Source organism: Bubalus kerabau, chromosome 4, assembly GCF_029407905.1.
Source record: "Bubalus kerabau isolate K-KA32 ecotype Philippines breed swamp buffalo chromosome 4, PCC_UOA_SB_1v2, whole genome shotgun sequence".
In the NCBI taxonomy this organism is placed as follows: Eukaryota; Metazoa; Chordata; class Mammalia; order Artiodactyla; family Bovidae; genus Bubalus; species Bubalus kerabau.
The window spans coordinates 180,171,242-180,187,834 of NC_073627.1; the positions used below are offsets into that span (position 1 = coordinate 180,171,242).

Below are 16,593 nucleotides of genomic sequence, written 5' to 3' on the forward strand. Positions count from 1 at the left end.
ATTTTTATTGGTCATAGCAAGACATGGGACAACACCAGCCTTTTAGACTGATAGTCTATTAGATTCCTTGAAGGGTGGAAGGTTGATGGTTTTGATAGAAAAAGGCCTGGGAACTATTTTTTTGCTTCTTCCAAATTTTAATTTCTATCTGTAAAGAAGATTGGTGAGAAGTATTGGGAGTGGTTTGTTTGTTTTGCCAGAACCCGAGCCTAGCTTTTCATTAGACCTGAAAAGACTGCCCATCTTCATTTCTCTCACACTTACTTTTTGTTAACACTAGGTGGCTCCATTTGACTGGTTATCTACCTCACGACCAAAAGGTCCAGATGTCTGTTTTACAGAAAACTTTATTAAAAAAACAACAAAAAACTTTAAAATACTTAGGATTAGATGGAATCTTGAAGTCAGGAAAAGAAATAATTCCAGTATAATCATTTTCTTCTACCATGTCAACTTCTGATCCTTCGGGATCCTTTGAATAAAAACAGACAATTTCCAAGCATATAAATCACATTTAAAAAATTAACTGATTACGTTGTCTTTGATTGATAGAAATATTTACTAACAAATATCCATGTCTTCGAATTAAATATGAAGGAGGAAAACCATTTAAATGTTGTGAAAGACAAATATGGCTCATTTAAGGCATTTCCTCCTTTTTTTGACTTTCTTTCATCTCCTGCCTCACTTAAAAAACAAAAACAAAAACAAAAAAAGTAAATCAGTGTCCAGGGTATCCTCGTCTCAATTATCTAGAAGAGATTCAACTCTCTATTGTTTGGTTAAAAAAAGACCTATGACAAAAACTGATGTTATAATGAACCAAATAATATCTTACACACTTTATAGATACCGGAATCTAAATTTTGTATGTGTTCATTTGGAACTTTCCAAAGAAAATATGCTGTAAAATTCATTTATTAGCTAGAAATTTTGAAAGTTTACAGGTTATGTCAATAATTATCAACCACAGTCTTGGAACACACTAATGCTTCTCAAATCATTCCTTATAAAATACTCAGATGTGAAAGTTGATGAAAGTTTCATAATTTTTGTAAGTTATAAAGGGTTCAAGGTTATTCCTGTACAGCCCTCTTTTTCACTCGTGTTCTGTTAAGGTTTTTGGTTTTTGGTTCCTTGAGTAGGAAAACGGTGCTGCAACCTGCAGTGGGGACGTCCTGTTAATAGGTGAGCAGCTATGTCCTCACAAGCATTTGTAGGGTTCTGACGCGAACTGGGAAGACCATGGGAATTTACTGCACACATCTGTTATGTACATCATGGCTCGCGAAAGGCTGAAAATTACTGATCTTTAGCTCGTGGGGTTAGCACTATTTTCCATGCGCTAGTGTGTGTTACTTACTAAACTCTAAACTCCTCAAGCGTAAGTGCCACAGGCTGTAATTCTTTACCTTGTATTGTGCAAATCAAAAATATCGTACTTAATAGACATTCAACTAATTCTTAGTTGATGGATTAATTCACTAAGTTGAATTCTTAGTGATTGAGGGGTGGTCTTTAAGAAATGTATCATGAAGGATGTATTTAAATGATTTAGTTCAAAACCATAACTTTTTGAGATTTTCATTTTCATGAGATTTTTACATATTGTAAAGGGAATAAACCTACAACGTTATACACATAGAAGGTGTTCAATAGCCATTTCTGAATAAATTAGTATGGTGTCAGGACAGGGTTATGGAGCAAAGTATCTTGTCCTGATGAAAATTTAAATAATTAAAAAAATTTTATATAAAATTATTATTTAAATAAACATACTTACTATGAAAGTTAAGACCGTTTCTCTTTTGGCTGGCTTCAGGTCATCATTCAGTGAATAAACTCTAACCTTTACTGTAAGAATAATTGATATCATCAATAACTTTGTGAAGCACAGTATTTTGATAAATGCAATAATCATCCTTAAAAGAGATGAGCCTCATCTTAAAGATTCAATATATAATCATATATGAAAATTCGTATTTAAAAGAAAGAAAAAGTTAGCTTATAGACAAATACATCACTAAAAACTTTTTCTTTTATTGAGAATCCTTTTCAGTTCAGTTCAGTTCGGTAGCTCAGTCATGTTTGACTCTTTCCAACCCGTGAACTGCAGCACGCCAGGCCTCCCTGTCCATCACCAACTCCCGGAGTTTGCTCAAACTCATGTCCATCGAGTCGGTGATGCCATCCAACCACCTCATCCTCTGTCGTACCCTTCTCCTCCTGCCCTCAGTCTTTCCCAGCACATCACTAAAAATTTTTTCTTTTAAAGAGAATCCTTTTGGATTTCTTTAAAGAGCTACTTCTAATGAATTTAAAGAACAGTTCACTTTATTAAAATGTATTTGCATATATCTTTTGGGGAACAAATATATAGTACAAAATTGGTTATACCTGTAATTAGGCCAGTATTTATAAGAAATTTCACAGTAGCAAAATAGTGATGTCTACCCTATGGTTATATTGAGCTTAGTCACTCAGTCATGTCTGACTCCTGCGACCCCATGGACTGTAGCCCATCAGGCTCCTCTGTCCATGGGATTCTCCAGGCAAGAATGCTGGAGCAGGTCGCCATGCACCCCTCCAGGGGATCTTCCCAACCCAACCTGGGATCGAACCCAGGCCTCCTGCACTGCAGTCAGATTCTTTACTATCTGAGCCACGGGGAAGCCCAAGAATACTGGAGTGGTTACACTGGGAGTATAATAAATCATCTCAGAATTGAAGATTTTAATGAAAAATTAGGTGATTTGTTTCAGACTATATACTCTTACAGCAAGGCCCCAAATTGTCTTTTACTGTTGCTAAGGATAGTTTTGAATTGTACAGTTTTGTTACATTTATTGAGCCAGATCCTACAATTATTCACACATTGTTAAAAGAATAATGGCAGGGACTCAATAACAATTAGTTCCCTTCCACTTCTTCCTGTCAGGTAATAGATCCCTGCCTTTTAAACAAATACGTCTGCTTAGCTTTTAACTCTTAGCTGCTTGAACATGCTGGTTTAATTCCTTCCAATGACATATTATAATTTCTCTAGGGTTTTTCTGATGCTCAAATCATTTCATGGCCAAAACTTGAACCACAAAATAAAACTGAACTGACGTCACAAACCTTTAAAGGGTCAGTATTATGCAAAGCTCTACCTAAGAAGCCACATATTAAGCTCTCTAAAATTGATTTCACTAAGACCTTAAGATCAAAATGAAATGCTCAGTAAATCCCTCTGCCCTGTTGTCCGCTCACCCCTGTCTCTCAGCTCGAGTCCTCTCTCCTGCTTTATGAACATACCTGGTCCAGCCCTGAGCATCATTGAGCTGCTGCCAGAGGCAGTGCACCGCAAAAGTTAAGAGTTTGGGCCCCAAAATTCAAAACTTTGGTTTCATTCCTATCTCTGCCACTTTCTAACGTGACCCAGAACAGGATACCTAATCCCTCTTAGCCCTTAGGTCCCACATCTGTAACACAGGACTGCTAGTATCTGCTTCATAGCACGTGAGATTAAATGAGACAAAGCTTTGCATAACCCAGCGCATAATAACTAACCATGAATGCTTATTATTTTTATTTTATTTTTATTATTTCTATAGCTACCACTTGTCCACTTCCTAACTCAGTTTGTGCTAGGTTAGAAAATTAATCTTGTCTTCATAGCGATGGTATATCAAAGGCAAGTTCAATAAATGCTTTTTGTACCAAAGGTATAGCTTATAGACGTTTAAAATATATATTGAATGCCTTCTATGTGCAGACACTATGCTAGGCACCGAGACACGATGGTGGCAAATCGGACGCGGAACTCCTCCAATGCAGTGGAGTAGAGACGCAAACACAAGCTCCCACAAGTAACTGCAAACTCCAGGGCTGGGAAATGCTGCCAAGGACACTCCCCGGCTTTCTGAGGCCGACAGAGGGAGCTTTGAAGCAGAGAAGGCTGCCCTCTGTGTGATGGCACGGAAGAGGTGAGTGGAAGTTCAGAGAGCGAGGAGGGCGATGAATGTACCGGGAAGAGGCGCACAGGCCTTACTACGAACGGGAAAACGGTGCAAGAAAGCAACTGCACAGACGTCAGTTTGGCTGCTGTCCATGGACGAGAGCCGGCACGGTGGGTGATGAGGCAGGAGGGGCAGGCAGGACACAGGCTGTGTGAAACTGGAAGCATTTTGGTCAATATTCTGATATCCTTCATCCTGTAAAGCTTTGAAGATCTAAGCCTCTATCCTAAAGATACTTATATGAAAAATCCCTCCAGGATCTTCAGATTAAAATGTGAGAACTGGGACATTAGAGTTATAAATAGCAAGATGTAATTAATTTCTAAAAGAATTACTTTTCAGTAATTCTTTTTTCTTCTGTGTTAATAAGGCTTTGTGCTATTCCATAGATTAAATGATAATGGAAAATACTTTCCTGATGCTTACTCTGGGGTAGGCAGTGTTTCAAGTGCTTTATACATATGAATTCACCGAACTCTCACAACTCTGTGAGGTAAGTTCTATTACTATCTCCACTATACAGATGAGGAAAACGGGACTCAGAAAAATTAACTCACACAGGGTCATGGAGCTAATAAGAGCCCCAACCGTGATTTGAACCCAGACAATTTGGCTCCAGAGTCTGCTGTTCACAACTATATTTCACTACCTCTCAATAATGAGTCAAAATTTAGAGGGAGGTGCTCTGGTTTTCTGTATGATCTATTCTAAGATAGAATAGGTGTTAGAGAGATCTTGGAGATCTCTCATCTCTATTCTAAGATGAAGACACTACATATTTTTATGGTAAAGTTCTGATAAAGAAATAATAAATGGGGCTGTTCTTAAGGGAAAACTTGAGAGCTAACAGAAGTCCCAGGGTCTGGGTATCAGGCTGCTTGATGGACAAAGATGAGGACCCTAGGGACTTGCCTGGAGGGCCAGTGGTTAAGACTGCATGCTTCCATTGCAAGGGGCACAGGTTCAATCCCTGGTCAGGGAAGTAATGTCCAGCATGCCATGGGGCACGGCCAAAAATTAAACAAGAAAAAGAAAGATGAGAACCCTAAACGGTAAGTAGTGTCAGCAAGACCCAATTAAAGAAGCATCCTCTAATATGGGAGCAGGGCAAGGGTGAGGGTATATTTGTTTCAGGGTATGATGTTTAAAAAGGGCTCAAACTTTATGGGCAGAGACTATCTCAATGAACACCAAGTCATCTTCTTGGAGTCAATAGGATGCTATTCTGGCAACGACATTATGTCCAAGCTGGAAGCGATACCCCAACCTTTCTAGGCCTTTTCTTTCTGAGATGGTCATAACAGGAGCTCCTGCTGAAAGGCAATGGTGCAGGCCCATTCCACTCCATTCTGTCATCAGCATCAGTCAACATGTAGCAAGCATGTGCTACCTGAAAGGTTTTCAACAAAACTGGCTGGTCTGGCCTCTCGTCCTCTTTCCTTCACCAATAATGCCATTATTGAAACTCTGGAACCTCCCCCTTCCATGTACTCTTATAATTCCATCCTGATTTGCTCAAAAGTTAATTTTAGCAACAGGGAGTGATGGAGGAATTGAAGATTTTGCAGATACGTGAACATATGTGGGCAGCATTCACACTTTTCTGTGTTTCGTTTTTCGTTCACTGGGAATAAATCCAGCCACTCACCAATCAGAGGTTTGATGGGCTACCCTGTCCTTTCCCACTCTAACAGATAAACCACTAATACAAACCAGTGTTCTAATAGGAACTTTCTTTAGGTAGATCTCCTTAGAAAATTAATATCCATTTATTTATGTGACTTCACTTACTTTTTGCTGAATCATCTGATACCCTAGGGTTTGATTTGTTTTCTGAATTTGAGAATTAGCTGCAAAGTAATAGAATGTTTTTATGATCGCTACTTTATAACAAATTATTTTCACATTGCTAAAATTATATTTGCAGTTACCTCTTATAGCTTGTTTAATAATAAAACCTAACACTACATCTCACAATTCTTAAATAGCTTTTTTCCTATGTGGGAACAACTGACAGGGTAGATAATGTACTTGTTGACTTTTGTGATTTCCATATGAATCTGAGATTTATATTTAAAATTTAAAAACTAAATTCCATATAATTATTTAACAATTTCCATATGAATTTAAAATTAAAATTATATTTATAAGTGTAGAAATCACTGGGGATTGAGACTCTTTTGATCAAGTTGGAAGCCCGTCTCCACTTAAACGCAAGCGTTAAAAGCTCACAGTGACATTGGCCTGTCATCTTATTTCGTGGTGTCCTGTCTGCTTCTGTCATCACAGTGCTGGTGGCCTCATAGAATGAGCTTGGCAGTGTTCATGCTGCTGTATTTAGATAGATAACCAGCGAGGACCTATTGCATAGCCCAGGGACCTCTGCTCAACAGTCTGTAATAACCTAAAAGTGAAAATAATTTGATACATGTTTATGTACAAATGAATCACTTTGCTATACACCTGAAACTAAGACAGCTTTGTAAACCAATTTTACTCCAATGCAAAACAAACATTAAAAATAAATGATTCTTCCCCACATCCAGAGTTCAGTTTGAACAAATGCCGCCGTCCGCTATCCAGTTGCTCCAGCTTGAAGGATAAAGCTCCACAGCACAGTGTCAGTGCCCGTCCCACTGCTCCCCAGAGAAAGAGGCATCTCATACTCTACCTGACTGGTGTGGAGTGTACACAGGTTTGTCTGTGTGAATGAAGAGGAATCCATTGTCGTAGGTTACTGGCATTTTTTTTGCTTTTGAAAAATGCTTTGATGTAACTTCCAGATACACATGTGAAACGGAGCTTTGTCTTTCAGACAACTGTTTGGGTTGTATCTGTAAAAGAAAATGTTGATGGCAAAGAGTATAATAATTCCAAAGTTATAAAACATTGCTATTTAAAAAGTAGTATAGGAGCCAAAGTAGTAAATAAATTTTGCTCCAAGCCCTTCAGTATCAAACATCATAATCAACATTCAGCTTTAAGTAATTAAAAATTTTTGGTTCTATGTTTCCCAAATTTTATACACATTTATTAAAACTACTACTATGAAAGTGTTAGCTGCTCAGTCGTGTCTGACTCTTTGTGACCCCACGGACTGTAGCCCACCAGGCTCCTCTGTCCATGGAATTCTCCAGGCAAGAATTGACCCAGGGATCAAACCTGGGTCTCCTGCACTGTGGGCAGGTCCTTTAGCATCTGAACCACAGCTCTCCTAACAAGCTTTAACCTCTTCCGTTTGCTGGGTTAGTCCCTGTTCTCCACTCCCTCTGTTCAACATCCTGACTGGTGTTCAGGACACTGTATTATATTTACATCCTCTGTTCCCACGGTTGAGCAGTACACTTTCCAGTTTGAGATAAAAGCTAATTAATACAACCAACCATGGTGAATTAGATATATGAGAGTACTGTAAACGTTTGGAAAAGCAGTAAGAATCTATAAAGATTCTGCACTCAGATTGCTTTGTGAGTACCTAAGTTTTTTCTCTACTTCAAGGAAACAGAAACTGCAGAACAGATGATTCGTTAAAGGTGTGACCCATTATGAATAAGGCTGGCTGCTGCAAGTGGACCCAAGAAAAGACCTTGGCACAACATCAAACGATTAGCAAATAAAGATACATTGTAATGTTGAGATAAATTTAAATGCTTAAGATATGCATCAGTTTTTATGATTTCCCCACCCTAATTTATTTTCCAAATTAGCCATTTAAGTTAGCACTGATCAATAGCGTTTTCTGTGGTGAGGGGAATGTCCTATATCTATGCTACTCAGTACAGGCCATCTGTACCTATTTAAGCACTAGAAACATGGCTAGTATGAGTGATGAACTGAATTTTTTATATTAGTTACATTTGATTGATTTAAATTTAAAGATAACAGCCACATGTTTGTGGCTAATGGCAGCAGATAAAAGTGACTTCTTTGGGGAAATGAATTTTATTTCCTCATAAACCTAATAAGTGGACCTGTTTGCTAAAAGGTTAGAGCACTTATCATCAAGGACATGAAGCAAAGAATTCCTACGTTTGGTTAGAATTTATTTAGATCAGTGTTTCTGAAATTTGAGTAATATATAGAACTCTTTTAAAGGATAAAATATTCTGGAGGACTCTCAAGTGTTGACTTTTTGTTATTTATAAAAATAAAGAAATATTTTCAGTACAATGTTAAATATGTACAGACCTAAAAGTCAGTATAATATTCTTGTGCTTATCACTTTTCTATAATTATAAAATCTAAACATTTATAAAATAAACTCAAAATGGTAAATATCAACGTAATTCTAACTTTCAGCTCTTTATAAAATTTCAAAGTTTAATCTCTTTTTAAAGAACTCACGTTAAAGAAACACTGGTCTAATAAGCCTCAGAGGCCCTTCCAAGTCTAGAAGTCTTTGATTTTTTGGTTCTTTATTTTTGAATTTATATCAGAATTTAAAACAATATTTTTCACTTGGATAAAGAAACAGTAAATATGAAAGTTATTTTTAGTTATCAGAGTTCTTAATAAGAAATGAATTACGAGCAATTCTCTAACCAAACTATACAGCAATATCTTAATCCCTCAGTTGTGTCCAACTCTTTCTGAACCCATGGATTGTAGCCCTCCGGGCTCTTCTGTCCATGAAATTCTCCAGGCAAGAATGCCTGAGTGGGTTACCATTCCCTTCTCCAGGGGATCTTCCCGATCCAGGGATCGAAATTCAGTCTCCTGCACTGCAGGCAGATTCTTTTACCGTCTGAGCCACCAGGGAAGCCCAATAGAAGGAAAATTTATTTGATACAGGTTGTTCTTTCTTTTAACTATGGTTATACATAAGAGCTATTCACTTTAGTAATCAATAATTCATTAGTTTTAGAAGTTTTGATTGTAGGATATTGGAGTTTAAACAAATAGCATCCAGGGATTTTTGTAGGCAATGCATGACAGATCAATATGCGTGTTCATATCAGTCTGTTTCTTTGCATTAGTAATTTTCACAGTAAACGAGTACTTTCCATTCATTTCCAAATCTGTTCACATTGGTGTTAGTCTCTCAGTCGTGTCCGACTCCTTGCAACCGCACAGACTGCAGCCCATCAGGCTCCTCTGTCCAGGAGAATACTGGAGTGAGTTGCCACCTCCTTCTCCATATGCTCACATTAGGACAACTTTATTTTCCAATAAGAATGTTAAAGTTTTCATATACTACTTAAAAAGCAGATACAACTCTCCTATTTGGAATTTTCTTTTCCACCCATATCATCATTAGTGACTGACATCATCTAGGAATCACACAGTGGTAGTTTGGTGTAAATGACGAAATCTCTGTTATCAATATTCAAACTGGATACACATTTTATTGAGAATATTCTGTATGTATAAAGAAACTGAAGGATAAATACATACTGTTAAGGTAGCAGAATTTTGGAATTTATTTTCTGCGGATAAAGTAACATGGCCTGAAGAGTAAGTAACTTTTTTGTCGGGAAAGCTTTTGATTGAGACTGTTGCATCAAATTCTTCAGTGTATCCATAAACTTGAATTACAACATTTTCATATGCTCCAACATGGAATACTTTTGGTGCTGAAATGACATACCTGTTGAAACAGGAAAGAGAAGGATCAGTATTTTTATATGACATTTTTGTTATATTTCTGACTTTTTATCTCACTTGATAGATTAGATTTACAATGGGCACTTTTTCTCAACTTGAAGTGATATTTTAAATTAACATTTATTTGCTATCTACAATCATTTCAGCACAGTTTCCAAGAAAAAATAGCTTGGAATTAAGACTTTAGAAATACAGCTGGTGACTTTGTTAACCTCTAGAAAGGTAGTGATAACACCTTCCCTGAGTGTCTGTAGCAAAGGAAAACTTTTAATGATAAATAGGTTCAATATTTTTGCCTGACACAGAAAAAAGCAACATAGGTACCAGAGACTGAATTCCAGCTCTGCCATCTGCTGGCTGAGTGACCATGGTAAAGTCACTAACCCTCTCTGAAGAGTTAAATAATATACCTTAAATATTACCTTTTTTGTTGTTTAGCCACTAAATGGTGTCTGACTCTTTGCAACCCCATAGACCATAGCCCGCCAGGCTCCTCTGTCCATGGTATTTCCCAGACAAGAATACTGGGTGGGTTTTGCCATCTCCTACTTCAAGGGATCTTCCCAAACCAGGGACTGAACCTGCGTCTCCTGCACTGGCAGGCTGATGCTTTACCGCTGAGCCAGCGCAGAAGCCCAGTCACCTTCTTTACCAGGGTGCTAAGGAGGAAATAAGAATACCTATCTGAAAGCATCTAGCATACTTTAGTTCAGTTCAGTCGCTCAGTCATGTCTGACTCTTTGCGACCCCATGAATCGCAGCACGCCAGGCCTCCCTGTCCATCACCAACTCCCAGAGTTCACTCAGACTCATGTCCATCGAGTCAGTGATGCCATCCAGCCATCTCATCCTCTGTCGTCCCCTTCTCCTCTTGCCCCCAATCCCTCCCAGCATCAGAGTCTTTTCCAATGAGTCAACTTTTCGCATGAGGGGGCCAAAGTACTGAAGTTTCAGCTTTAACATCATTCCTTCCAAAGAACACCCAGGACTGATCTCCCTTAGGATGGACTGGTTGGATCTCCTTGCAGTCCAAGGGACTCTCAAGAGTCTTCTCCAACACCACACTTCAAAAGCATCAATTCTTCAGTGCTCAGCTTTCTTCACAGTCCAACTCTCACATCCATACATGAACACAGGAAAAACCATAGCCTTGACTAGACAGACCTTTGTTGGCAAAGTAATGTCTCTGCTTTTTAATATACTATCTAGGTTGGTCATAACTTTCCTTCCAAGGAGTAAGCATGCTTAGTACTCAATAAATGTTTGCTGAATTAGTTGAAAGGAAATAACTCTTATAACTATTATGTTATCCTAGTGGGTGGATCCGAGAAGGCGATGGCACCCCACTCCAGTACTCTTGCCTGGAAAATCCCATGGACGGAGGAGCCTGTAGGCTGCAGTCCATGGGGTCGCTAAGAGTCGGGCACGACTGAGCGACTTCACTTTCACTTTTCACTTTTCACTTTCATGCACTGGAGGAAATGGCAACCCACTCCAGTGTTCTTGCCTGGAGAATCCCAGGGACGGGGGAGCCTGGTGGGCTGCCATCTATGGGGTCGCACAGAGTCGGACACGACTGAAGCGACTTAGCAGCAGCAGCAGCAGCAGCAGCAGTGGGTGGATGAAGAAATGAATAGAATAACAGTGAGCCAGGAAATGCGTTTAGAAATGGAAGTAGTAATGGAGGTCCTTGCAGAACAAATGATAACAGTCATACAACATAATGATAATAACAAAAAATGAGAAATGAAAGGCTGTATGAGGGCTTTACATACAACTCTTAATCTTTACAACAGGCCAGTGATGTAGACGCCATTATTATTCCTATTTTGCAAGTGACAAGAGGTTAATTGGACCAAGGTCACATGGCTTATAAGTGAATGAGGCAGGTCTTTATATTCAGGCCTCACTCTCTATTATGTGCATAACTGAGGTCAAGGTTATAAACTATGTTTGCAAACAGTGGGCTGTTCCCTCAGTTTTATATTTTATGTGATGTATCAAGAATGGACATGAATCAATATAAGTTTTTGAAATAGAAATCTTAAAATGGATGAATTTTCATAGTTTTATTAAAAGAAAACTTACAAATATAAACAAGGTTATTAATTGTATATTGTAAAAGTATCTAATTGGAATAGTGAGAGCTACCTATGCTATTAATAGAAAAAGAAGTGTGTTTCAACCCAAAATGTGATTGAATAATTCAAGCAGCTGATTAGGGCTATAGGGCACAGGCCAGTGGGCAGAATTATTGCAGATTCCTCACAACACTATGGGCTTCCCCAGTGGCTTGGCAGTAAAGAACCCGCCTGCCAATGCACGAGAAGTAAGAGGCGCGGGTTTGATCTCTGAGCTGGGAAGATCCCTTGGAGAAGGGCATGGCAACCCACTCAGTGTTCTTGCCTGGAGAATCCCACGGACAGAGGAGCCTGGTGGGCTGCAGTCCAAGGGGTCAGGGAGTTGGACACGACTGAAGCAACATACCACACATGCGCGCACAACACTGACATTTCAAAAGGCTTAAAAATCAGCAAGTCTCTAATAACAATGAAACTAATTTGGAAGCAAATAAACACTTTAAAAGCACCTGATAATTCTTCTACATGACAAGTAATTTGGAACCATTTACAGAAAAATTGTAAAAGGGGGAAAAGAATCTCCAGTTTTCCAACCATCTTCTCAATTTCCCATGTATTTATGCAGGAACATCAGAAAACAAGAAATGTTCAGGTTTGATGATACTAAGATATATTTACTGAAACCTCACTCAATTCTAGGCACTATTTTAAGCACTATGCATTCACATATGTATTTATATATGTATATACGTCACTGTGCTGTGACGACCATCCTATGAAAAAGACCTTATTATTATTCTGATTTTACAGAGGAGGAGGCTGGTAGTTAACTTGCCCAAGATCACACAGCTATTAAATTACAGAATTAGTAACTGAACCTGAGCAACCTGTTTCCTGAACTAACACTTTCAAGTGCTAGACTAAATTGAATTTATCAAGAGTTTTTCAAGAGAAGTTTAGTCAGGGGGTGGGGTGGGGGAAAGCTGTTTTAATTTTGGCATTGGGCTTCCCTGGTGGCTCAGTGGTAAAGAATCTGCCTGCCAATGCAGGAGACATGGGTTCGATCCGGGAAGATCCCACATGCCAAAGAGCAGCTAAGCCTGTGTGCCAGAACTATTGAGCCTGTGCTCTTGCGCTCAGGAGCCCAGGAGCCACGACTACTGAAGGCTGAGTTCCTGAAAGCCCGTGCTCTACTGCAAGAGAAGCCACGGCAAGGAGAAGCCTGAGCACCACAACTAGAGAGTGGCCCTTGCTTGCCACAACTGGAGAAAAGCCACGAGGCAACACAGACACAGCACAACCAAAGTAAATAAATAAGTAACAGTGAACTGTGGAACATTCTGAAAGACACGGCAAATGGACGGAGAAACAGTGGAAACAGTGTCAGACTTTATTTTGGGGGGCTCCAAAATCACTGCAGATGGTGACTGCAGCCATGAAGTTAAAAGACGCTTGCTCCTTGGGAGGAGAGTTATGACCAACCTAGATAGCATATTAAAAAGCAGAGACGTTATTTTGCCAACAAAGGTCTGTCTAGTCAAGGTTATGGTTTTTCCAGTAGTCAGGTATGGATATGAGAGTTGGACTATAAAGAAATCTGAGCGCCAAAGAACTGATGGTTTTGAACTGTGGTGTTGGAGAAGACTCTTGAGAGTCCCTTGGACTGCAAGTAGATCCAACCAGTCCATCCTAAAGGAAATTAGTCCTGAATGTTCATTGGAAGGACTGATGCTGAAGCTGAAACTCCAATACTTTGGCTACCTGATGTGAAGAACTGACTCATTTGAAAAGACCCTGATGCTGGGAAAGATTGAAGACAGGAAGAGAAGGGGACGACAGAGGATGAGATGGTTGGATGGCATCACTGACTCAATGGACATGAGTTTGAGTAAATTCCGGGAGGTGATGGACAGGGAGGCCTGGCGTGCTGCAGTCCATGGGGTCCCAAAGAGTTGGACATGACTGAGCGACTGAACTGAACTGAAATAAAAGTTATTTTTAAAATTGGTGTTATTATAAGTTTTCAGAGAAAGCGATGGCACCCCACTCCAGTACTCTTGCCTGGAAAATCCCATGGATGGAGGAGCCTGGTAGGCTGCAGTCCGTGGGGTCGCTAAGACTCAGACACGACTAGGTGAATTCACTTTCACTTTCATGCATCGGAGAAGGAAATGGCAACCCACTCCAGTGTTCTTGCCTGGAGAATCCCAGGGATGGGGGAGCCTGGTGGGCTGGCGTCTATGGGGTCGCACAGAGTCGGACATGACTGAAGCGACTTAGCAGCAGCAGCATTAGAAGTTTTATATTTTTCAGTTTAGTATTGTTTTAATTCTGATTGTGTGGTAGTACTGGTGAACTAGAGAATAATACATGTTTGCTGTTGTTGTTGTTCAGTCACCCACTCGTGTCAGACTCTGTGACCCCATGGGCTGCAGTACGCCAGGCCTCCCTGTCCCTCACCATTTCCTGGAGTTTGCCCAAGTTCACGTTCATTGCGTCGGTGAGGCCGTACAGCCATCTCAGCCTCTGATGCCCTCTTTTCCTTCTGCCCTCAATCTTTCCCAGCATCACGGACTTTTCCAATGAGTCGTCCGTTCACATCAGATAACCAACATACTCTAGCTTCAGCTTCAGCATCAGTCCTTCCAGGGAATATTCAGGGTTGATCTCCCTTAAGATTGACTGGTTTGATCTCCTTACTGTCCAAGGAACTTTTAGCTAATTCATGTAATTCATGTTCACAAGTCCCTAAAAGATAGCTCTGCAACCATCTACTCATACGTATTTTGATCCTTACTGATGCAATGCCAACACAATCTATCATATAAAGTATTTTGCATTTTTCTTATTTTCTTTCAATAGTTGTAGAGAACTTGGCCACTGAACTTGCAAAGAGGCACAAATGCTAGCTTGGCCTTTTTCTGGAATGTTCTTTCCACAAATGTTTGCCTGATTTGCTGTGTTACTTCCTGCAAGCTCTGCTCGAGTGTCGCGTCTGTAGAGAATGTTCCCTGTCTACACTTTTGTATGGTGCCCAATCATTTCTTTATCCTCTTATTGTCCTTCATATTTTTTTCTTCCTGGTACCAATAGCCACCTGACCTTATTCATTCATTCACTGGTTGTTCATCGAGTCATTTTCCTCTCCTTAAATGCAAGCTCTACACCACCTACTGTTGGGTTGGCCAAAAAGTTCATTTGGCTTTTCCCCAAGAAGCCGAACGAAATGTTTGGCCAACCCAGTACATCCTCTGTGCCAAGTTCTCGAAAAGTTTTAGCTGAATCAATTAAATTTACTGACTTCCATGTTGTATATAATATACTGTTACTTTTTCAGAGAAACAGAGAATGTGCTTATTAAGGGTCAGTACAGTGTAGTTGAAAATCAGTGTCACGAGACCTCGGCTCCACTGCTCGCCCCACCACTGATCTGAAGCATTTAATCCAATGAAGCATTCAATCCGATCTCTCTGACTTCAGTTGGCTGTCTTTTCAGACGCAATAACAGAATCTAGGAAATGGGGTGGCCGTGTGAGATTAGGGGTGGGAGAGTGCTCAAGTTCACGACATCTCAGGTACACATGGATATTTATTGTGTATTTTACGTGTGTACATTTATGACAAAATGGAAAAAATCTGAAGTAATAAAGAGGAGTCCTTAATACAGATTCTACTTCTGTTTGTTTTAGTGGTGTGACCTTTGGCAAGTTACTGCCTCTGTCTGGATTTATACTTACGTTTGATATAGGTTTGATTAGATACTCTCCAGTTCCTTTTCAATACTAAGATGTTATTTCTAGATATGAGATCAATATTTTAAGACCTAGTTTTAAATACAATTGTTTCAATAATAATTTTCAACAAACTATTGTGTGTAATTTGTGAAGCATGAGCTCATAAATTTAGAAGTACTTACATCAATAGATTTTAAACCATAGTATTAGAATTGATCCCCAAGTAACTCTTGCTTTACTAAGTAGAGTACACAGAAAACACAGGAAAACTCTACACCAAATAGAAATAAGCAATCAATGCAAGAAAGTTTGCTATCTTGAATTTAGTTGTGCTTTTTTTGAAGAAGAATTTGATCACTAACTCATGTAAAGTTTTATAAATAACAGTCCCCTAATGGACATATCGGAGAAGGCAATGGCACCCCACTCCAGTACTCTTGCCTAGAAAATCCCATGGACGGAGGAGCCTGGAAGGTTGCAGTCCATGGGGTTGCTGAGGGTCGGACACGACTGAGCAACTTCACTTTCACTTTTCAATTTCATGCATTGGAGAAGGAAACCCACTCCAGTGTTCTTGCCTGGAGAATCCCAGGGATGGCGGAGCCTGGTGGGCTGCCGTCTATGGGGTTGCACAGAGTCGGACACGACTGAAGTGACTTAGCAGCAGCAGCAGCAATGGACATATACACACTGCTATATTTAAAATGGTTAACCAATAAACTCCTGCATGGAATTCTGCTCAAAGTTATGTGGCAGTCAGGATGAGAAGGGTGTTTGGGGGAGAATGGATACATGTATATATATGGCCAAGTGCCTTCACTGTTCACCTGAAACAAGCCCAATATTGCTAATAGGCGATACCCCTATACAAAATTTAAAGTTAAAACACACACACACACACAAACAAACCTGTAAAACTGTCCCATCATTAGCCTCACATCAAGTCAAAATGCTGCATGATTTTCTTATTCAGAGATGAGACTACTGGTGTTCCCAGAAGTAGAAAGTAATGTACAAATTAACACAGTCTGTTGTATTTGATTTTTCACTCATCGCCTTGATAAGATGCACTGAAAAATGAAGATAGTTTTTTTTACTTACGTTTGTTCCTGGCCCCAACTCTTCCCCAGAAAGATTAAAAAACAAAGTAAGCCCCACAGGCCCATGCTGGAG

General features: G+C 39.6%; 1 protein-coding gene across 1 annotated transcript in view; it reads right to left on the bottom strand.

Annotated features, from left to right (window-relative positions):
* The window catches only part of C5 (complement C5), a 97,104-nt gene extending 80,518 nt beyond the window's left edge, over window positions 1-16,586 (bottom strand). Inside the window, exons 1-5 of the mRNA XM_055579514.1 lie at window positions 16,522-16,586; window positions 9,396-9,588; window positions 6,673-6,835; window positions 1,784-1,854; window positions 381-472 (exon numbers count right to left, since the gene is read on the bottom strand). Of these exons, the coding sequence (XP_055435489.1) occupies window positions 381-472; window positions 1,784-1,854; window positions 6,673-6,835; window positions 9,396-9,588; window positions 16,522-16,586 (584 nt within the window). The remainder of the gene's footprint in view (window positions 1-380; window positions 473-1,783; window positions 1,855-6,672; window positions 6,836-9,395; window positions 9,589-16,521) is intronic.
* Between the last annotated feature and the right edge of the window lie 7 nt (window positions 16,587-16,593).